The 23,758-nt window shown below is 36.2% G+C and overlaps 1 protein-coding gene across 1 annotated transcript in view; it reads left to right on the top strand.

Moving 5' to 3' along the window:
* Nrcam (neuronal cell adhesion molecule) overlaps window positions 1-23,758 on the top strand; it is a 131,939-nt gene that overhangs the window by 57,606 nt on the left and 50,575 nt on the right. The window contains exons 2-9 of the mRNA XM_077796725.1: window positions 5,257-5,458; window positions 7,637-7,654; window positions 10,816-10,921; window positions 12,967-13,163; window positions 14,832-14,954; window positions 18,790-18,960; window positions 19,445-19,501; window positions 21,236-21,347. Coding sequence (XP_077652851.1) covers window positions 5,353-5,458; window positions 7,637-7,654; window positions 10,816-10,921; window positions 12,967-13,163; window positions 14,832-14,954; window positions 18,790-18,960; window positions 19,445-19,501; window positions 21,236-21,347 — 890 coding nt within the window. The 5' untranslated portion in view covers window positions 5,257-5,352. The remainder of the gene's footprint in view (window positions 1-5,256; window positions 5,459-7,636; window positions 7,655-10,815; window positions 10,922-12,966; window positions 13,164-14,831; window positions 14,955-18,789; window positions 18,961-19,444; window positions 19,502-21,235; window positions 21,348-23,758) is intronic.

Here is a 23,758-nt window from a genome sequence, read left to right as displayed (position 1 = left end):
TCATGTGTTGTGAATAACTACACTTTGTCAATTCTTGTTTCCCACCTATCAGTGGTCTAACTTCAGTGTCAAAATTTTATAATCTTCTGAATTCAAAACATCCTTAAAATATTGTTTAATATTTTTATGTTTATTTATGAACTACCTCTAGAAGAATTCACAAAACTTGATAACAGGGACTATCTTTCAAGGGATAAACTGGCTTCTGGTTGTTGCTTTTGCATTAAATAACTTTTTATATTTTATGAATATTGTACCATGCACATGTATTGCCTTCTTTTAAAATCAGCTTTTAAAAATATGTCTTGTCTCCATTCTCCTAATTTGCTGTCCCTTTAAAAGTCCAGGGCCAGCATGTGGTAAAATTTCAGGATGTATTTTTCACATGGAATTCACTGTGCAGAGGCTGCTGAAGCGGTGCTATGAGTAACAGTGTGAAGATCTATAGATATTCAGAATCCATTAGCACTTTAAAAAAAAATGTCAGTGACAAAACTTGGTAATTCTTTTTGCTTATTGGCTGATTGCAAAGTAGGAGAATATAGAAGGGAGGGGAATGCTAGGGCCTCTCATAGTTTTTGGTGACTGAAAGCATCAGGACTTTTCAGAATTGGAGCTCTAGGTCTGGTACCTCACAATCCATGTGTGAGTTCTTCAGCATATGATTACCAGCCTAGTCCTTGGAGTCCTAATCAGTAAGTGGGATAATAAAATTTATCTTTGGGGGTTGTTGGGAATATGAGATAACCTGATTCATGGAGGACTTTCAGGGCAATGACTGGCACAGAAAAGTGCTCAATAATGGTAACCGTAGTGATTGGGGGGTTTTTGCCCCTCATCTGTTAAATGGATATGATACCTGCTTTCCTGTTGTCTGGAGTTCTCATAAGTCTCAAATAATACAATTAGCTATCGCACTCTAAGGAATGAAGATTTTGAGCTATTATCAGATTCTGTTTCATCATCTGTATTCTGATAAAACAAAACACCTGTTAATTGTTCACCTTTCCTTAGGCACTGTTCCACGTTCGTTACCAGATTCCTTGTAGAAACTCTACTATGAGAGATTCTTTTGGACTATACAGAAATATAGTCCTTCAAACTTCTTACAATATACTATGGTCTGAAGAGATCCTTACAAGTTCTTTAGTCCCATAACCCCAAACAACTTTTTTACGAGGTTCATTTTTAGTTGTACAGTTGCATAGATGTAACTGTGACTTTATTCATGATTTTTCTCTAACCTTCTTTCTACAATATCAGACTCAAATTTGTGATTGAAAGTATCCAGGCATCAACTAGGGATGGGCATTCATGTGCTTATTCTTTTGGGTAAATATTTCAAATATAAAAAGTGACTATTCTAGAGTTGGCTGCTGGGAAGCACCACTCACAGTCAGGATGATGCCACACCTACTTAGTTATACATTGAGTGATGCCAGCCACTGATGGGCTATCAGAGCAATAATGTGTCATCGGGTGTCCAGTCACAATCACATAAACATATTTACTGGCTTGGAGAATGTAGATCACGTTGTGTGTGCAGTCAGCATTGGACCACCCATGTTGGATACTGAAGAGCACAAACAGAGCCGAAGGAAATGGTAAATAATGCTTGGCCTTCCAATTTTTCTGGAGAGCTGATTAAAAAAAATTTAAGATAATTTCAACTTTCACTTGAGAGAAAAGCAAAGTTTTTTTTTTCTTTCCAGAAACAAGAGTTCTTAAATAATAGGTCACCCTTTTCTCAGGCTCAGTGTGAATTCCTTTGTCAAAACCTTAGGTTTTTCTTTTGAAATAAATAGTAAATAATGCTCTATGATTTAAAGTTAATTTGAGGCAAAAGAAATAAGGGAAGCTTTAATTGAATTTGCTTATAGTTATGAAAAGTTTATTAAAGATAGGTTTGTTATATTTATTTATTAGAAATTTGTTTGTTGAAGATGGGAGATTTTTTTCCTGTTTCACAGGTTCTATAGGTAACATGAAAAGTTGCTTTTAGTGGAGTTAAATGAAATATCAAAAGACTTTACTGTTTATTTTTACTCATGGTCATTTTAATAGAATATACGATTTTCAATATGAGGGTAGGTTATTTTCTGAAAATGAAATAGAACTTTTCTCATTCAAGCATACCTTAAAATGTCTATAGCAAATATATTTTGAAAATCACAAGCTAACATGCTCCTTAACCTTAACTAAAAACAATATTGCTGCTTCATATTGGGGTTTTTCATTTTAACATAATTACATAACATAAGTTAGTCTTTGTTCATGATTCACAATTAAGGGGGAATGGCCATTATCTTCCAAGGTGAAGTAAAAGTAGATAGGCTCTGGGTGGGCAGGGCGGTGACATCATTACTGAGAGTGTGAAGCAGTGGTTTTTCTTTGTGAGACATTCAGAGCACATTACTTTTACTGAGAGAAAGCTCAGTTTTCTGCAGCTGTATTTGATTTTTCAGTTTGATTGAGTGCTGGGGACTTAATGCTGTCCTTGAGCATTTGGGTTTTCACCTATGAGGGCATTCGTAGGAGGAGTGTGTGACCTTCCGTGGGTAGGATTCAGAGGATGGGCTAGACCATTGCTTTGTCCTCCCCTAACTGAGCCTCTGCTAGAATGATCTTGTGGTTAATGGTGCAGTTAACTTACAACTTCTGAGGAGAGACCACATCTTCAATTACAGTTGTTCATGGCCTCCCTGCAGTGTGAAGATTTATTTACTCATGTCTCATTAAGTAAGTGTTCTCTCAATTTTTCTTATAATTTTGAGTTTTTACTTATCAGATGCTGATTTCATGCACTATTGTATATTTCATGTGTACATTGAAAAAGTAAAGATAGTGCATTGATACTTTTCTTTATGTAAAGTTGTCTTATAGTTTTCTCTATTTTGAGGATTGAATAGTTAAGGCATCAAAGCAAAGTAAATAATAAAGGAAGAACATAGAAGTAGTATGTAGTGGTTGAAGATCTTACATGATTACAATGCACTAGTACAAATTTTGAAAGGTATTTGAGTTTTCCAGTACCTGTTCAGAGAGCTAGGTACTTGAATGCAATAATCTGGATTAACAAGGCACAGGAATCAGGCAGATATGTCCTTTGTGTCTGAGTTTTATTCTACTATAGTAAGATCTACTTGTTTTGTTGCTGTTTGTGCCATTTATTTTATTGTCAGAATAAATGTATGACTTCAGAATTAGCATTTTGACAGGAAAATCACTAGAGACCTGAGTAAATTTGATTGAATAGAGAGATGTTCTTTGGCACACAAAGAAAGGCATTCTGGTTTATATTTTTATCACTTTTCTATTCATATCTCATTTCTTCCTGGACATGAGAATTAATAGATCACAATACAGAAAGATTAGTTTCCTGGTTCTTAAACAAAAACCCATGATGTGGATGTTTTGCAACATAATATTTGTAATGTTTTTAGCTTCAGTTTTTTCTTTGTTTTGCAAGAAGTGTCCTCTGATAGATTTAACCAAGTGTAAATTAGAACTTAGCTGCTAGAAAAACACATTATCAGCCTTGTTTATTTTATTTTTTGTATTTAAGCTTTATTCCACATACAGACATGATTTGACAACTAATTATAATCATATTGATTAGATTTTGGTTTTCAAACCAAAGAGTATAAATATAAACATAAATATTGCTTTGGGTAGACTATGGTCAGAGTATCTAAAGACAATCTCAACTTCAAAGATATTGTCTCCATTGTGTTCTTCTTTCTTCCTTTCATTCATTCTTTTCCCCTAGAAATATGTTTATATACTTTCATGTTCCAAGCACTATGACAGGTGATGGGAATGTACTGGGGAACAGGACAAATATACTCCCAGCCCTGAGGAGACTTGCATATCATGAATGGGAAAGATGAACATCATAAAAACACACAACTATAAAAATAATACAAATTATTCAGTAATTAAAGTTGTAGGAGTTGCCCCAGTTTGTGATTATAATATTCCTCCTAACTGCTCAACTGCTCAAGAGAGCCACGGATCACACCCACCTGTCTCCATGAATGAGAAGACATTATCAAACCTATCACTCTAGGTGGGAGCTTGCAAGGAAAAAAACATCTATATTTTGTATTGATTTGGACTCTCCAGTGGGATGCTTCCATGTGCAAAGCACACTCTACTAAGTGATGGGAGAAGGATGTAAGGTGATGAGGGAGACATATTCTTGCCTGAAGGTGCAGAAAGAGAGTATGCATAACACAATCATATGCACAGATCTATTTATTTGTATATCTTTTGTAATATACGTGATGTTTAAAACAAGGAATTTTAGGAATTCTGATGTGGTGGTGAAATGATTGCTAGTTTCTTGGAGGTGTCACTTTAATTGACATATAAGAAATAATTAGAACTTAGATAAGAAAATGTGATGGATAAGCATACCTGGAAAGAAAATTGAAAAAAAAAAAAAGACAAGAAAGTGAGAAAATTGAGACATATTGAAGGGTTGACATAAGAAAAAAACAGAAGTAAGTCATTCAACAAGAAAACAGTTATATGGATATGGAAAGAGGTGGGGTTGGCAGGATAAACTGCTGCTGGAATACTGAAATGTTTTGATACTTGTTTAGGAAGAAAATGGACTTCAGTTGGTAGAGTGTGTGTGGCTATTCTCAAACATGAATCAAAGAAGACCCTGTAGGAAAAATTAATCAGCACTGTGAAGGAGGGTGACCACAGTGAGGAAGCCTTGGACCTGAGAGCCCAGCCAGGTCTGGGGTCATATTCTGAATGAGAGCCAGTGATGGCCTGGATTGGCATTGTTCGGCTGGTAAATCAGTGTTTGGGGTTTAAAGGAAATTTGCAGCAATGCCCTGAACTTTCCCAGAGGTGGTCTTCAGATTGGAAAAGCTTTAAACCTCCCCTCTAAAGTCACAAAGTGATGGCTTTCCAAAAAGCTTAAAAGCCAAGTTTTCCTCTCTGTTAAGAAAGACGTTGTGGCCTTTGAGCATTTTAAGTTCAAATATTTAAAATGGGAAAACCATAAGGATGGGAAAATGGAGAGATTTGCTTGATATCACCACAAATATTTCTGAACTGATTTTAGCTGATTTATGAATAAATAATTATCCCAGTCTTGGGAGTTAAATATTTAAAAGTTAACTCCCTTTTAGAGTTCATGTATAATACAGGGCTGATTTTCTGTGCTGCCGACTTCCGTCCTTCATTTCCTTCTTTTTAATACATTATAATTATTATTCTTATTCCATCTCTTTTCAGTTCCCTGCATGAAAAATTATTTAAACGTAGCACACAAATCTTTTGTGAAAGAAGAAAAGGAAATTCAGCTTGTGGATCTCAGCAGGAGTGAAACTAATGCAGCTTAAAATAATGCCGAAAAAGAAGCGCTTATCTGTAGGCAGAGTGCCCCTGGTTCTCCTCCTGTGCCAGATGATTAGTGCACTGGAAGTACCTCTTGATCGTAAGTATTAACATTTTAAAGCTCTTAGGCCTAGGAGTCAAAACCTCCCAGCATTTGCCATCACCCTGAACTGTGTGGATGGACAAGGTGTCTGCGTGATACTGAAAAGCTAATCGAAATTAATTTGGCATTTACCTTCAGTGCCTGGTGTTTATAAAGGCTCACATCATAGAAATGGCCATTGAAACTGCCAGCAGCACTGTCCCCACCCTTTCATTATCCTTCTCCCTCAGGTGCCTTTTGTGTACCAAGGAGGGAATAGCCTGAGTAGGAGGGACTTGTGCAGCTGCCCAGATCCTCCCATCAGGCAGCTCTTTGTAGAAATAGTCCTGCAAGAAAACCATGTAAACTCTTCACAAGGATCTTGGAGACCTCCCCACTTATCCCATCACCATGTCACTTTCTCCCTCCCTAGGCAGAGAGAGCTCCCGAAGGACTGGATGGGCTCCTCCACCCTAGATCCCCTGTATCCCAAACCACCCATACTTAATTTATCTTGATTTAGACAAGGCACATTTATTTCATTTTCTAATTTTGAATCCTAAATATGAGTCTGGAACTAGGGAAAGTGTCGTAGCTACAAGCCTAGTGAATAGTCTTTTTTTTTTTAATTTAAATGACATGATCAAAGACTAAGATACAAATTTTTGACAATAAGCAATCTGCAAAAATACTAAAATGAAGCAAACAACAGCTATTCTATTTAGTCTACTCTTGTCCCAGTAGTAAAATAGATACCACATTCTGTCTGCTTTGGGTGGCCTGTTTGTGAAAAATAAAGATAATTCTAGGTTCCAACTGTTCACTTTTCTTGCCATGGAAAGCAGAATTTCAAATCTGGACAATTACTGTACTCCGGAATTGATTTATCCTTTATCCCTAATCTGCATGACCTCTCTAAATCCATTAGCTTTCTGAATAGAACATCTGTTTGGCAAGATTTCCAAGGTGCAAGGAAGACAGCACTTTCCTGGGGCTATTCAATTGTTAGGATGCACTTTTTTTGCCATAGAAGTCACAACTGCCAGTGGGAAGACATTAAGAAGAGATGTGGTTTGCCCCACACTTTGTTCACTTCCTTTGCTGTACTTCTATATTGCAGAATACAATAAAATGCACTATTTTGCTTGTTTTTTAAAAAAATGCTCATCCAGTAGCTTTAATTTATATGTGTTTACTCAAGCTTGTTGGAATGGGAATGCCTAAATAAGCATTTTCCCCAACAGATACAACAGAAAGAAATGCTTGGGAGAAATGCTTTTGTTGTCTCTCATGTTAAATATATTCCCTTTTAATCTGAATGCTCAATCTAATAACAATCAGAGGGAAACGGGCACCTAGGGCTAACTCAATTATCGCTGCTAATGGAGAAGAGGCAGCACCATGATGAAAAGAAAGTCACGGATAACCCAGGCACTCCTGCATTAACCTTTACAAGTAGTAATGACAGGCAGCACAGCAGAATGATTAGAACTGCATGCAAATGTAATTTCTTCCCTGCCCCTGTTCCTCACACCCTTTTTCTAGTATGTGAACCACTCCTTAGGGTAGGACCCAGCCATCCCTGGATGATTGAGAAATTTGGAAACAGAAAGATGCTAACAGCCTAAAAAGTTTCATTACAGACTTGAAGAGTACTCATAGAAATATAAAATTCTGAAATCAGTGCTGGGTTTGGCGTGAATGGGGCGTTGTCATTGTAGCGATGTCCCATTGTTAGGTATGATTATCATGTGCATAGTGATGTCTGGGATAATAGGATCAGACACTACACAGTATGTGACAACTCAAATTAATTGTAGAGTTCAGCTATTTTTCAAATTGAACATAATTACATGTCCAGCACAATATGTATGGGTTGGAATTAGCCATTCCTATTCCTGGAAGAATCTCTTTCTTCTTCTTCTTTTTTTTTTTTTTCCTTTTTTGCCTATAGCATTGCTTTTGTTCTTTCTTATGTTTATGTGAGAAGCTGCTGCAAACAGCAAACAAAAGCATCAATGCCAGTTTCTTTCTCTTACAACTTCACAACTATAGCCTTTACAATATGGGTTTTTAGGTCAAATCAAATTGAGGAGACACCCATTTTATCTTCAGGTTCTAACGTTCTCATTACTAACATCTGATTTTCTTTAATCCTGTTTGCCCACTCACCTGCTGATATTGATGGGGAAAAAGCAAAACTTCTTGAAGACTGTAAGTGTCTTTCTATAAATTACTAAGCAGTGTGAAATTTTGACTATGTCTTTGTTTTTTGAGTTAGTACTGTAAATTAAATGCACAATGTTATGTTTTGTGACAAGTGTCTTTTTAAGCGTGTGTGTTTACTATAGTTAAATATTGCATTTGATTATCCAGGTTCAAATATATTACCTGCATGAATTGTGAAGACTTGGGTATTATTCTCTTGCCAATATGCTGCTCTACTAACTTCCATGCTTTTTTCACATCTGATGTAACTCAATGAGAAAATTCACAGCCCTCCAAGTCGCTGGGCAAGCTGTAATACACCTTTAATCCCAGTGACGGGGGGCTGAGGCAGGAGGATCCATAGTTTGAGGCCAGCCTGGTCAACTTAGAGAGAACCTGTCTCTCTAAATAAAAAATAAAACATCTGGGGATATGGTTCAGTGGTACAGCAACCTTACGTTCAATCCACAGTATCCCCCATCCCCAAACACACATACACAAGAATGATTATCTGGTTTTACATGCTTGCTAGAACAAAGACACATCTTTTTGGTGTCTTTTAGAAGGTGGGTGCATGCCGAAGCTTCACCAGATCAGCCATTGTCTCTCTACTGCTGCTTCAGCCTTCAGAACTGTTCAGGCTAGTGTTTCTAAATGACATCGGTAGAATAACCCAGCAGACAAGAATATTGTCTTGAAGTATGCAAAAGACAAGCAGCCCCCACTTATATCATTTCTGAGTGCTTAATCTAAGCAAAACCTTTTGCTGTCTCTGACAGCTGGGCAGCATGTATCATCTAGAAAAAAATATAGTCAGTTTTCAGGCATTTGAAAATTTCCTTTGATGTTGAGTTAGCCAGGAAAATTATGTAAAATCACTTATTACTACTTATTACTGCAAAACATTTGTTAATTGCCATGTGACCAGAGCACTGTTCACAAAGGTACCTCCAGATGGTAAACTCCTGGCAGCTAGGAGTGACATCTAAGCTGGCTCAGCTGTAGACACATGAGAGAAGCTCTACATTTGAAACCACCAAATTTGTGCCTATGCTCACCATTTTTGAGGTGTGCAATCCCAGGCTTCCTTCCATCATCCCAAACTGTATTCCTAGAGATAGAAAGATCAATCAATCACTCCTCATAGGTAAAGCTGGTACAAATAAAAATAATTATGGCAATAATTTAAAAATAGCAAACATTTCTAATATTGGCATTTACTAAGAATTTTACACAAATTATTTTATTAATTCCCCCAGCTACCCTAGGATATAAATACTACTTTTAAACCTCACTTTCCCTCTGAAGAAACTAGGACATACAGAAATTAAGAAACTTGCCTAAGTCCCACAGTTAGTAAGAAACAAACATACAAATTTTGAACCTCTGGACCAATCTGCTAACCAGCAATTGAAAGGGCTAGAAAAATGTGGGATTTATGTGTGTGGTGAAAGGCTAAAAGAGGAGGCAGGTTAGTTGGAAGATGAAAAGGTGATGGTATGTTGCTAAAGGGTAAGGAAACTTATATTGTTCAAGAGGCTACATTTAATTAGTACATAATAAATGATGACCAGAAAGAATTTAGCTTTAGAATTTAGGACTTACTTGGATGTTTAGTAGGAAATGCCTAGTGAACAGCAGCAATAAGCTGTAGACCAAAGCAAGAGAAGAGAACCATGTTCACAGATTTACAAAGCTTTATATGCAGAGGCATTAAATTTTGCCCCAGCAACAGTTAACCTCAATAAGGACAAGAGCAGGGGGCAGTTACTGAGCTTTGGAAAATGCTTGGTTGGCAGGTGGAGGAGTTTTCACAAAGCAAGCACAGAATGTGGGCAGAGAGGACAGGTAAGATCCAGAAGATGAAAAACCGAAATGATCCAGAAAGTCAAATGCATCAACAAAGGAAAGGAAATTGAGAGTTCAAACGAGGGTTTCAGGGAAAGTTTCAGATGAGGGGAGGCGTACTGGATCAGGGCCATTGAATGGCAGGGCTCTGGGAATGCCTCTCACGATGTGGCCTGTGCCAGGTTTCCAAGTCTTAGCACTAATGATATTTAGGCCAAATAAGTCTGCTGCGGGGGATTTCCTGTACACTTGAAGATATTTAGGAACATCCCTGGCTTCTACCTGCAAGAGGCCAGTACAGCCACCTATCTAGTTGTAACATCTGAAATTGTCTCCAGATATGACCAAATACCCCTGGAAGGGTGGGCGCAAATTGCCCTGGTTGAGAACCACTGGTGTGTGTAAACAGCTCTCCTGGAGTGTGCAAGGTAGTGGCAGGAGTAAGCAAGCAGAGAATTTTCTAGAGAATTTTGTTCTCTGCTTTGTGCCTTCCTAGTCACGCCATTTGCCACTCTAAACAAGGGTTGAAATAGATTGTTTCTCTAGAGCCTTCCTGTTCTGACATTGTAATTCTGATTTCACAAGAGGAAAGATATGGTGACCTTAGAGCAAATTGAAGAGCCGCAGAGGTCCAGATACTGGCTTTCTTTAGATTGGATTGTTCTGAGGCAAAACAGTTTCCCCCTACAATTTCATAATAAAAGATAAGATAACACTTTGAAAAGTAAAATGGAAACATTGTCTTCTAGAACACAGAACTTCAATTTCATTATCTTTGAAATAAGACTGTTTTTGCCTTGTTCCTAATTCACCTACCTCTGGTTCTAATAAGGCATGTCAGGTCTCCAATTTAATGATCTTTTAAAATTAAGATTCTCAAGTGAACGTGTTCCCAATATATTTTAATTTATGTAAGCACACTAATGAACTGTAAATTACTCTTTCCTAAGAAAGACTCAAATTTACATCCCAACTTGAATTTCACTGAAAGACATCATTTGTACCAAAAGAATTAGAAGAATTTCTCATTGTTACATCAGAAAGAAATGTTTTAATATTAGGATTATACTGATGATTGTTTTCCCAAACTTTTAGTGTGGGAAAATGGACTTGGTGAGTGTGTGTAAAGTTGCCCCAAGGAAGTCATGCCTCAACTTCAACTTGAGGTTGAAAGTCTATTGAGGTATGCACAGCCTCATTGGAAATTACTAGAGATGTTTGGAGCAAATGTAGTGTCCTGCAAGTGATTAGGAAAAATGGTTGCTGTATGATATTACATGATTTATTTTTTTACATTTATTCTTCCTTCTGAAATGAAGTGGTACAACCTCCAACCATCACTCACCAATCTCCAAAAGATTACATTATTGACCCTCGGGAGAATATCGTGATCCAGTGTGAGGCCAAAGGGAAGCCTCCTCCAAGGTGGGTGTACTTTCTGCTTTTTGACAGTACTGAAAATAAGTCCAGGAATCTCTAAGTATAGAAATAAATTTGGAAACTCCGTAGAATAAGGTAGGCCATGTAGAACTCTTCTTTTTGAGTTAGACATTTCTCAGTGTGATTGATTAGATTACCCTTTGGTTTATCTTACCAACTCCACAGATCATTTTAACTCTTCCAAGATACAGAAGGCAATTGCTTATTCCTAAAGCATCAGTTGTTGGTTTATGGTTTTATCTCCCAGATTAATCAGAGCCAATTTGTTCCTTTTAAATCCCAGATTATTGCATTTTCATGGGCAGATTTTCTGCAGAATGCTCATAATTTATGGGAAGATGTGGAAAGAGCCTTCCAATCCTGTCTCTGACACTAATGGCCTTATGACATGAGCAAATCCCATTTCTCTGGGTTTCAGTTTCCTCATCTGTTAAAAAGAAAAGGAAGAAGTTAAATTTACTACTTTCAAGATCTCCACTACCTTTACAGTGATCTGTAATATAGTCCTGAATAGTTTTCCAATTTGTCAGGATTCAGTACTCAGTATTCTTCGTGTGGATCTTGGCATGAGTCCGTCAAAATCCTGTCAAATTGGTGTATTTATTAGATGGGAAACTGATGCCCAGCAATACTAGATAACTTATCCAAGGTCCTATAGTGGATGATCTATGACTTGTCCAGTACATTAGAATTTTAGAGTTAGGTTGTTATCAAAATACAATGATTTTTAATAATTAGTAAATTGTAATAACTTTGATGATTATTAAATTATAATAAATGTAATTATAAGTAACAAAGAAGTGAAATGTTTTAGATATTTTATTTCCAAGTTTGGCTATTATAGGATTTTACTACTATTACAAGCTAGCACCTGAGGAGAAAATTAACTGGCACTAAATACCTATGGTATATCAAAATCCTTATCAAAGGTTTTCTTTAAAATGATATTCTGCCATATTATTGGAAACTCTTACCACACAAGCCCTGACATGATGTTCTTTGGTGGAGTTCCCCTTCAACTTCTTGCTTGTTTAATATCTGCCTTCTGTAATTCTCTATAGGATAGGGTTTCTCCTCCCCAACACCATTGATAAGTTGGGTTGGATAATTTTTTTATTGTGGGATATTTTTTTTATTGTGGGATAATTTTTTATTGTCCTGTGCACTGTGGGACACTTAGCAGCATCCCTGACCTCTACCTGCCAAGTGCCAGGAGCCCCATCCCCACGGTCCTAGTTGTGGCAACCACCATTGTGAGGATGAACAGAGAAAAGGAAAATCTAAGTGGACCCAGAAAGCACATTAGAGATGGATGCCTTTAAGTGGCCTTGGCCATCACTGATTTGTTACTAGTTATGAAGCATTGAATTGCATGAGCACTGTGACTTTTATAGGAGGCATTTGTATAAATCAAACCAAGAAAGAGAAATCTCAGTTGACAATTTGGCATACCTTCGAGGAATTTGTAAAACCATCTCTCAGAGTAAAAATTCTCAAAATAGAGTTTATATAGAATTACCACTTTTAATAACCATTTAAAACACCCTGAACTTGTAACTCTTACCCTGATCCCAGCCTCCATTTTGCATTTTGGTAACTTGAAACGGGTCTGATCAATTTTCAGCTCATATAGACAATACTTTCTTGTCACATTTCAGCCCAGAGCTGATTATTATAGACGGGTTATCAACTCTATGAATAATGGGGTTTACAATAAAAAATGCTAATAAAACTCAAAGAGAATATGCCTGAGAGAACTGTTTCCTGTGTTTCCTTGGATAAGTGACAGGCAATGTGTGTTAGCTTTGAGCTTTGAAGAAGACAGGTACCTCAAAATGTATAACCACCACCTTCTTCTAAGTCATGACTCAGAGCAACATTTTAAATATGGGGAATTATTGCCTTTCTACTTTATATTAAAATCTAATGATTGTTTCTAGGGACTCATGACTATTAGGAACTTGTTGAAGAGTAAATAATCCTATTTTTTCTGGATCATTAATAAACTTAACTCTTGATGTATTGGGCAGCTTTTCTTGGACACGAAATGGAACTCATTTTGACATAGATAAAGACCCTCTGGTCACCATGAAGCCTGGATCAGGAACGCTTATAATCAACATTATGAGTGAAGGGAAAGCAGAGACTTATGAAGGAGTCTATCAGTGTACAGCGAGGAATGAGCGTGGTGCTGCAATTTCTAATAACATTGTCGTCCGCCCATCCAGTAAGTGAGACTTTTCAAATATGACCATTTAAAGTACTGTTCCAAGCTGGGCATGGTGGTGCACGCCTATAATTCCAGATACTTGAGAGGTTAAGACAGGAGGATCTCAAATTCAAGGCCAGCCTGGGCAACTTAGAGAAACCCTATCTCAAAAATAAAAGGTGGGTGACTCAAAATGGGGTAGGGAGGAAGAGCATGAGAAGAAGATTAACACTAAATAGGGAAGAGAGGTGGGAGGGAATGAGAGGGAGAAGGGGAATTGCACGGAAGCTGGAAGGAGACCCTCATCATTATACAAAATACATTTATGATGATGTGAGGGAAAAAAAAGAAAAAAGAAATGTGTCACATTAGATTGGGTAGAAAGAAGTGATGGGAGGGGAGGGGAAGCGAAGGGGGGATAGGAAGGGCAGCAGAATAAAATAGACACTAGTATTGCTGTATGTATATATGTGGCTGTATAACCAATGTGATTCTGCAACCTGTACACTTGGAAAAATGAGAAATTATACCCCATTTGATTCAAATGAAAAAAAAAGGGCTAGAATGTAGTTCTAGAGTACAGCACTCCTGGTGTCAGTCCCTAGTACCACACACAAAATAAAATAGAAAAATATCAATCCAAGATTCAGCATCTGTTACATCACCATCCAAATACTGTAATAAGAAAGCAATGACATCGATTACAATACTCTTACTTTATTTTGCATGAAAGTTATTGCTCCTTTCTGCTTTCCCTTAGCAAAACTTCTCAACCTAATGCTTTGCCAATCCATTGTGTCTTTTATCCAAGTCCTGAATAAAAGACCAGGATTTATTTAAAAAAAAAAAAGTTTCATCCTGGAACTGATCTAATTTTTTCTCACATGCCTTTTGTATAAGATTTTTTTTTATAGCTAGATGAAAATAAATTCAGTATATGGGTGAAGGTGATTTCTTTTAACATTTTTGTTTCAAATTTTTATTGTGGTTTTTTTGCAGTGGTCAGTACCAAAAATTTCTCAAAAACCTCAAGAGCCTGTATGCATGTATTTAAAGAATAGTGAGCATTTGCTGTTCTGGTCATTTTGAAAACTTTTAAAATTACATGTATAATGTGTTCATTATAGAAAAATTAATTACAAGTAAAAAAAGAAATTTAAAAATCATTCAAGTAACCACTTGAATGTAACCACTCAAGTAACCACTGCTCAAATATTCTTTTCCTTTCTTTCCAGCAGATATATATGTATGTGCATAAAGCCAGCTCATTCTGAAATCCAACCTTTTCTGAACTACTGACATAGCATATATATTCTCATGTCAATCTTACAAATTAGTGGACTTAAATAATATTGTATGATATTCAAAGGTATACTCATTGTGGAGAACATGCTTAGATCAAAGTTATGTGTCTTTATAATGATGTATTTAGTATACATTTTTAGACATGAAATCATTGACTCAGAATTCAGACTATCAATGGCAGTGAGTGATAATTTCTTTGTTTTTTACTATGTTTTGATTTTTTTAACCTTTAACACTGTATTTAAATGTCATTTTCTCATTGAAATACATAAATTTCAAATTTCTATTTCCCAAAAAGTTTGGTTTGCCTTTCTTTGCAGTACTTATTAAATTTTTTCATTCAAAAATAATGCAGAAGTTATTTTTTAAATTATTTAATAGGGTCACCGTTATGGACCAAAGAAAAACTTGAACCAATAATACTTCGAAATGGTCAATCTTTAGTACTTCCCTGTAGACCCCCAATCGGATTACCACCAGCTATAATATTTTGGATGGATAACTGTAAGTTTTAACAACAAGAATTTTCTTTCTTCAAGAGTTTATTTATAAAGTTTTTTCTGTCATAATAAATTATTTCTTTGGGGGATTCATGAAGTATTCATAAAATATCATAGAGATGCTCAGGAAAATACTTCTCATTGAAATAAATAACATGCCATTTCGTTTATTCCTTCAATTTTATCAAGCACTTACTATACAATGGAAACTGCTCCAAATAAACCACAAATACACCACTATCACTGAGCTTACATTCTATCTAAGTGGATGGGTTGGAGAAGGAGGCAGACAATAAATGCATTTAGATAATCTTTGTTGGTTGATAATAAATGTTATAAAAGAGAAGAAAACAGAGTTTTGAGCCCAGACCTAAGAAAATAAGACAGCAGGTGGGGCCCCTATGTGTTTCAGTAGAAGGGAGCACAGGTGTAAGCCCTAAGGTAGGAGTATCCTGGTGTGTATAAAAGACAAACAAATGTGTGCAGACAGAGAGATCCAAGAGAGAGGAAGATGAACAAGATCATGGAAGTCACAGGACTCAAAGAAAAGTGCTTCAGCTTTTGCTCTGAATAAACTGGCGAACCAGTGAAGGAGTGTTTGTCTGAAATAAAATAAATAGTAGCAGAGTGACTTCTGGTGGGGTATGGAGAGTATAGAGGACTAAAGGGGAGGCCAGTTAGGGGTTCTGCTGTACTCTAGGCAACAGTTGAAGGTACTTGGACTTGGGTGGTAGCAGTAGAGTGAGATAGATTCTGGATTTATTTTGAAGGTAGAGCCCTCAGGATGTATTGGGGTGGGGGCAGGAACATGAGACAGAGGAAAAAGAAGAGATAACTACCAAGTTTGGAGACTGAACAGCTGATAAAATGGAATTGCCACTTCCTGAAACAGCAGAAGCCCTCAGTGGGGAGGAAACTGAACTGTTTTGAACGTGTCATATTTTTGTTATTTTATCCCCAACAATGGTTAATATTCATTGGGCCTTTACTAAGTGTCAGTCCCTTTGCTAAGAACATCACATGGGCCACCCCATTAATTTTTAAAAACAACCCCATGAGGAGTATTTAATGATTTTTTTCACTTTCCAGATGAGGAAACTGAGGCAAAGAGAAAGCCATCCATTAGTCAGTTTCAAATTTGTCTTCCCTTGATCTCCTTGAAGGAATTATTTACTGCTCTGCCTCTTCTACCCTCCCAATTTTCCTATGCTAATAGGATAGCATTCAGAGGAAACACATGGCTTGGCTTGTAAACTAAGCAACCAGAGTGTGAGTTCTATAAGGCATTCATGTCCAGATGCCCAATAAGAGTCAGAGGTGCATGTATCAAAAGGATGATCAGTGGTGTGTGCAATGTTATTGCATAGACAGCACATCTTAGAACACTGGAATGGATGGGAGAATTTAGCGGGGTGGGTGCAGGTGGTGCAGAGCAGAGCCTGGGGGACTGAAACCACAAGCCCTCAAGAGGTCACCAACTTAAGGAGAAACCAGGAAAGGAAATGAGAAGGTGCAGTTACTGAGGTCAGAAGAGAACACAGGAAGAGTGGTGCCCCAAGAGCAAGGTAAAGAAAGTACTTCAAGAAGTCTCTTCCCAGTGGCATGATTTCCTCTGCAACCAAAGGCTACATATATTATTAAAGAGAAAATTTGACCCTTAACACTCAATTTTCATTTTTTAACTTTTATGTGAAATCACTCAGAAAGTATCATAAAGAAATGAAAAACAAATATATAAAGAAATAAATATGACAACACATTTTTATTTTCACTTTATAACATTTCTTACAGGTTTTGAAAGAATAAGTAGCCAACCCAATATATGAGTGACAAATGGTTTTGAGAACAACACTCTCCACGTCACTGTCAAAAAAGAGACCCAGTGTTTGGTCATTGGTCCTAATCAGCAATGGTTTCCTTTCTGCTTAATAAAAAGATATACTGCATGTAAACTCTCAGTTCATCTGAGTATGTAACTAATTTTTTCCCATTTTGCACAGCTTGCTATATCGTTTATGTACATATTAAGCTGTTGACAAAGCTTCTGACCTTTCAGATGGAAATGACATTTGCAATATGAGAAAGCAATTAGTTCCACAGAGCACTTTTGGAAGATAACTTAAATTATTCATATCTTCATACATTTTTTCCAAGCATAATACAAAAAAAAAAACTCAAAGAGCAAAATGATACCACCATAGTGAAGTCCATTGCCTTACATCTGATCTACCAACACCCAGGAATCATAAAATACTGCAGGATAAACAAAAGACAATAAATATATGATTGTCTTTAGCTCTTTGCATTCATTAAATAAATGTTCCTTCTTTTTTTTCTGAGTATTTTTTAAACCGTTGTTTTCCAGGGGATAAAACTATGAATTTACAACAACTACCAACCCCTATCTTGACCAAGAACTTGGCTTACACATATAACTGATGGTATTCTTTTAAACTCTGGTTCCAAGTTTCTTGGCTTTTTCTTGCCTGAGGGAGCCTTTTAACCATGATTTTGCATTTTGTGAAATGTTAGACCAGGCACCTGTTTCAACTCAAGCTGAAGAAATTTTGTCGAAAGACAAATACCTGGCCTGAGGCCACTAAGATGTGCAACTGTTCCTTATTCTTTCACTTTGGAACTAAAGAACTCTCACAATTCAGGCTCTGTTAACTGAGTCAGGAGCTTCAGGAGACCTTTTAGCTAGCCAAGTGTAACTTCTTGCAGAGAGTGAGTTCCACTTCCTTGCATCCTCCATTGGGTAACAGACCTTCTTTCCATGCCTAAGGCTAGACAGTTTCTTGACTGGACCTGAGGGGAAATGAATTATCATGCCTGAAACTAGAAATTCAGCATGTCCTTGGTTATTCATTTAATCTTTCCATGAGTTTTTGAGGGAGTCCCTCTGAAGGGCCAGGCACTGATCCAGAGCCACAACAATGTATACGGGAGATGGAGGTCTCTGCTCTCCTGGATCTTGAATTCTGGTGCAGGGATATGAAAAGTAAAAGATGTAGTATGTCAATAGATGATAGGTAATTCAGAAAGGAAAAAGTGGAGGAGGAGAGGGATACTGGGGTAGGGGTTGCTTCTCAGGGGCAGGTTGCAGCCTTGAATAATGTCGTCATCACACCCTGTAGTTAATTTCCCACTCACTGCCTGGTTCTTTAATTAGATCATAAGCTCAGACAAGATTGGGGCTCTGGTATGCTCAACTCCTTGCTCAGGGACCAGCAGGCATATAGAAATAGATCATATTAACATCTTTATGAACTTTCTTAAAGCATTTTCTAAGATATGCACAGACAGGGTTGATTAATTTAGGAAAAGTCATACAAACTTTTGTAAAACATTTCTTTGTTTATACTTGCTTAAATAAAACATTTCCCTGTATGACTCCAATCTCGCCTCTTCCCCCATCTATGAAATTAGGGTTGGAGTTCTAGTGTGTCTTCCATTTTTTTATATAATTGCTTTTTCTTAATAACTCTATTAAAATATTATATATATTGGGCTGGGGTTGTGGCTCTGCGGTGGAAAGCTTGCCTAGCATGTGAGAGGCCCTGGGTTCAATCCTTAGCACTGGGTAGGTGAATATGGTAAAGGTGTTGTGTCCAACTACAACTAAAAAAAAAGTATTAAAATATTTATATTTATATCTCTGTGTGTACATATGTGTGTGTGTGTATATATATATATATATATATATATATATATATATATATATATATATATTTTCCCCTAAGTGAAGTGTCCACAGAATTATTGGTAGTTAAGTTGCTAATTTGGAGTGTGGCCATGTTATGATGGAGTGATCTGGTTTTCCTTCTGCCTTTCTCCAGCCTTTCAAAGACTTCCACAGAGTGAGAGGGTTTCCCAAGGTCTGAATGGAGACCTTTATTTTTCTAATGTTCTCCCAGAAGATACCCGTGAAGACTATATCTGTTATGCCAGATTTAATCACACTCAAACTATACAGCAAAAACAACCTATTTCTGTGAAGGTAGTTTCAGGTAAGAGTTCATTTCCAAATTTTCCTTTCTGTGATGTTTACACATGTGAAAATTTATAAACCATTAAATACTACTGAGATAAATAGGCTCATTGATTAGGAAACTACCTGTGAAGGATCACTAGTGGTGGCAGATGGAAAGAGCATGAGTATCCTAAATACTGAATGGTGTGATTGCCATTACTGTTTCCATGATGACCTTCTGAATTACTTGGTATTCTGAACATCGATGTGTACTTGTACTTTATGCCCTACAATGCCTTTTATTTGACAATCTTGCTGTGTAAATCACAGATTTACATATTACTGGTTGGGGGTGGCTGAGTGAATTAATAATGAGTTAGTCATATACAATGTTAAGCACCATTTTTACTTGGTAGGGATGGTACTTAGCACAGCTGTATACCTTTGTTTTTGTTGCCCAGTGGTTTTTGACCCCTCTCCCCTACTTTTTTGCCCTCTTCATAATATTCTGTTTATTTCAGTGGATGAATTGAATGACACTATAGCTGCTAATTTGAGTGACACTGAGTTTAATGGTGGTGAGTCATGGTGATTGTAACTGATTTTCTCCTTCATTGTAGATTTTAGTTCACTAACTTCACCTCCATGGCTATTTAACCTTATTTCTTTATGAAATTTCTAGTTATATGTTTAGTACCACTAGTATCAATGTGTGTTTCCTATAAAATTTAGCTGTAAACTTTCAAGCATGTCACTAAAACATTTTCCATGGTGTCTGTATAATAATGAAAGTTGTTTTTAACTGTTCTCATGTAAAAGAACCATTTCACTTGATCTGGATAAAATCTTTCATATATGTTTTGAATTATATTTTCCATTTTTTTGTCTTATTCATAAACTTTTCTCATTAACTAAATAAGAGTCGACTGGTGTATTAACCTGCTAGAATACGTCTACATCAAAGCTTTTAGTGACTAACATTAAGTGGATTCCATAGTAAATCATCACATTTCCAATTCATTTTCACATGACATTATGCAATACAAATAGTAATACTATTTCTCTGGGTTTTGTATGAAACCAAGTTACTATCTTCAGTGAAATTAAACTTTAAAAAATAGAGCATTTAACTTCATTCTTTTAAATTGAAAAAAAAATTATTTCCTAAAGGGAAATATGGTACTTCTATCAATAAAAATAATGAGTTCTGTATAGAGGGCCCTCTTAATTATCCAGAAGACAGAAAACAGAATTTCTACTATATTAATTTTTCACACTTTAGATATGAACATTTTGGTATCACTGACATAGCCCAACTCCTGCTATTTTATTTTGCTTCATTTATTTTAAATATACTCTTAAAAAATATGGGCCTGAAGACCATTCCCAAAGTGACTTTAGAAAAGAAAATTTCCCCTAAAATCTCTAAATTCTTTAGAAAACTAATTTCTCTTTTCTGGTATTTAGTTTTTTCTTCTGAGAAATGAGAATAATTCATATATTACCTATTCATTCAGCTCTGATGAGCACCAAGTAGGTAATTTATTTAAGTTTGAAAATAGTGAAGAGCTATAGATTCTTAAGCTGTTATAATTTCTACTTCAAGTTTTTCCAAGAGGCCTTCAGAAGTTAAGGTTATATTTTGCAGAGTTCATAAAAAAGTTGACCTGCATAAATATCCTTAAGATCTCTGAATTAAGACCTTCTTTATTTTGTCATTGAGGAAACTGGTTTTAATTTATCTAAGTCTACCATTATTCGTAATTTATGGCATATAATTTGCCTGACCTCTGTCAGTAGTCCTCCAAGTTTGTTTTATTTTCTATAAACTTTTGAGTTTGGAAATTGATTTGGCTGTAAAGTTATCCCCAGTGTAAACCAAAGTACCTCTTCCATAATGACACCTTTTTGAAAAACCTAATATCTTCTAGAAGATAGACAGTTAATTTTGTTTTTAAGCTGAGCACTAATCTTAAGGGATATATAGTTTGGTAACATAATTTTCCTTTCAATGTTAACATTTTGAAATTTGTCAACCCACAGAAAATTTGTAAAACCCTAACCTAGATTAAAAGGATTTACAAAAGGAAAACATTCCTTACTACAACTTGAGCTTATACAACCCAAATTATTTGTATTTGTATTTTCCTGTTTCAATGAGTAAGTGGATGTAGTTTAATAAATTTCATAATCAATGCTAAATAGTTTTGAAAAGGGATTAGAATTTTAGACAGGTTTCTTTTTGACAGTGACTGAGTTTCTAGAAATATATATTCATAATTTTTAATGCATATTTATTTTCTTCTTTGCAGCTAAATCAAGTAGAGAGAGGCCACCAACATTTTTAACTCCAGAAGGCAATGCAAGTCACAAAGAGGAATTAAGAGGAAATGTGCTTTCATTGGAGTGCATTGCAGAAGGCCTGTGAGTTCACACACTGCCCTGATGTACATTTCTTATAAAAATATAGCAGACTGGTGGAGAAGCATTACTATCATAGGAGGAGTCATTGTCATACTAATCTCATCAAGCATCAATTAATTTCCAAAGTAGAGTGCATGATTCGCATTATTCAGATAAATCACTACTATAGTAGTGTTTGCATTGAAATAAGTATCAGTAGTTACCTCATGATTGCTATGTTATAATAGGGACATATAATTTTGCAAGAAACTATTTTCTAAAAACTTAGTGGCTTAAAAATAATAGCTGTTTACTATTGATCCTTTGTCTGGAGGTCTGCAGGGAAATTGTACTGTAAATTGAACATGCTCATGCATCTGCTAGACAACTCAGAAGAGGGTTTGTGACTCTCAGGGTCTGCTGGTTGTTGGCCTAGCTCTTGGTTGCAAGTTTCATCTTGGCTTGTTCTCCTAACAACAGAAATTCACCAAGCATCTTAGGGCCTAGCCTCATAACTAGGACATTGTCCCTTACATTCCTTCCTATTAACAGGTCACAAGGCCAAACCTTGGTTCTTTGAAATGTCTCATCTGTGCACATCTCAGAACTGATGTGCCTGTGACAGGCTTTGCAAAGACCTCACCCAGACACAAAAGCAACTATTAGGATGGGTCTATATTACAGGCGAGTTTCTACACAGTCCCTGGCTAGAGCAAGTGCCTCGATAGGAAAATATCCACTAACAGCCTTGAATGGGATCCCAGAAGCATGCTGCCTTCACAGTTTGTGATCCATGCTATTCTTGACCTGGTAATTTAGTGGCCTGATCTTTTCTGAGTCCAGGAATAACTACTTCAGGAAGCATTTGGAGGCCTCTGCTGGCCAAGTCAGGAAATCACACTACATATGACAGTTCCTTAGACTGAATACTAGCAACAACCTCCTTTAAAGATATGTTAAAAATCCATCTTTTCCACCAGAATTAAAAAAGAAAAAAGAAATTAAAAAGAAAAAAGTCCAATTTTTATTATTTTGTTAGAAAGTGGCTTAATCTCCAACCTCCAACCTACTGTAGTAGAATTACCTATTCTGAAATTCGGTGCCTCATTTTCCCACAAATGATTTGCAGGTTGAGTATTCTTTATCCAAAATGCTTGGAACCAGAAGTGTTTTGGATTTCATATCTTCTTTTTAAATTTTGTAATACTTACATAGACTTTACTCGTTGAATGCTAACATGACACTTAAAACATTTCAAATTTTGGAGTATTTGGATTTAGGCTTTTTGATTAAGTATGCTCAACCTATATTATATAAAATATGAAATAAAGTAAGGTTGGTCTTTGGAAATTTCACAATATTCCTGAAAGAATTTCTAAAACTCTGGAATATTATAAAACCAAGATTGGAACTCTATCTCTTACAGAACAACAAACTTTAAACCCAAAGAATCAAAACATTCCAAATTTGGAACAATTGCTCAATAGAGTAGCAGTCCTCCAAAATGAGTCATGGCTCTTCGAAGGGGAAACTATGATGTTATGTTTCTATCCCCATTCCCCTTTCATCTTCAGATCATATGAAATTCAAATTAGTTTAACTATTAGAGAACAGTTTATGTTTTCAGGTTCCACACGATATAGTTGTTCAAATTTCAAAATGATTTCTCATCTTCTACCTCTTTTTATGTGCACAACATGATTAATTAGAAGCTATTTCATCAAATATATATTATTTCAGTAATTGCTCAATTATTTCTATTCTTCCAAACAATCCAAACCAATACTATAAACTATCAGTTAAATCAACTTGCATTTCTAATGACAAGTATTATGATCTTCCTAGGGTCTGAACCAAACTTTATCATTACCTTCCCAGCACATAACTCTGTGCTCTGTGTCTAGTTCAGTGCTTAGGAATTGTTTGTATTGAATGGATCTTTATTTTGTCCTCATGAAAACCTTGTGAAATCATTAGATCAGGTCGTGCAACTAAGGAAACTAAGACTCCAAAGGGTCAGAGATCCAAAATCAGAGAGAAATTTAAGGACAAGGCTGGAACTTGGAAGATTTAACTTCAAGCCTGTATTCTGGCTTTTTATCTGTTTCCATATTTCAGGGTTTAGTAAGAAGCATAGGTGTTTGGGCACACCTGAAATCCCAGGTTTTCAGGAGGCTGAGGCAAGAGGATGGCAAAGCAGAGACCAGCTCTGGCCATTTAACAAGAACCCATTTCAAAATCAAGAATAAAAAGGACTGAGAATGGAGCTCAGTGGTAGAGCACCCCTGAGTTCAATCTCTAGTACCATCAAAGAAGTAGAAAAGATAGAAAAAACACAGCTGAATGAGAGATGATATAATATACAAATTTGAACTATTAACAATTGATATAATAATATTTTTAACTATCACTAGTAAAGAAATTAAGGAAAA

The sequence above is a fragment of the Urocitellus parryii genome, chromosome 3, assembly GCF_045843805.1.
Source record: "Urocitellus parryii isolate mUroPar1 chromosome 3, mUroPar1.hap1, whole genome shotgun sequence".
In the NCBI taxonomy this organism is placed as follows: domain Eukaryota; kingdom Metazoa; phylum Chordata; class Mammalia; order Rodentia; family Sciuridae; genus Urocitellus; species Urocitellus parryii.
The sequence above is the reverse complement of the archived record's forward strand: the minus strand, read 5'-3'. Positions and strand labels throughout refer to the sequence as shown.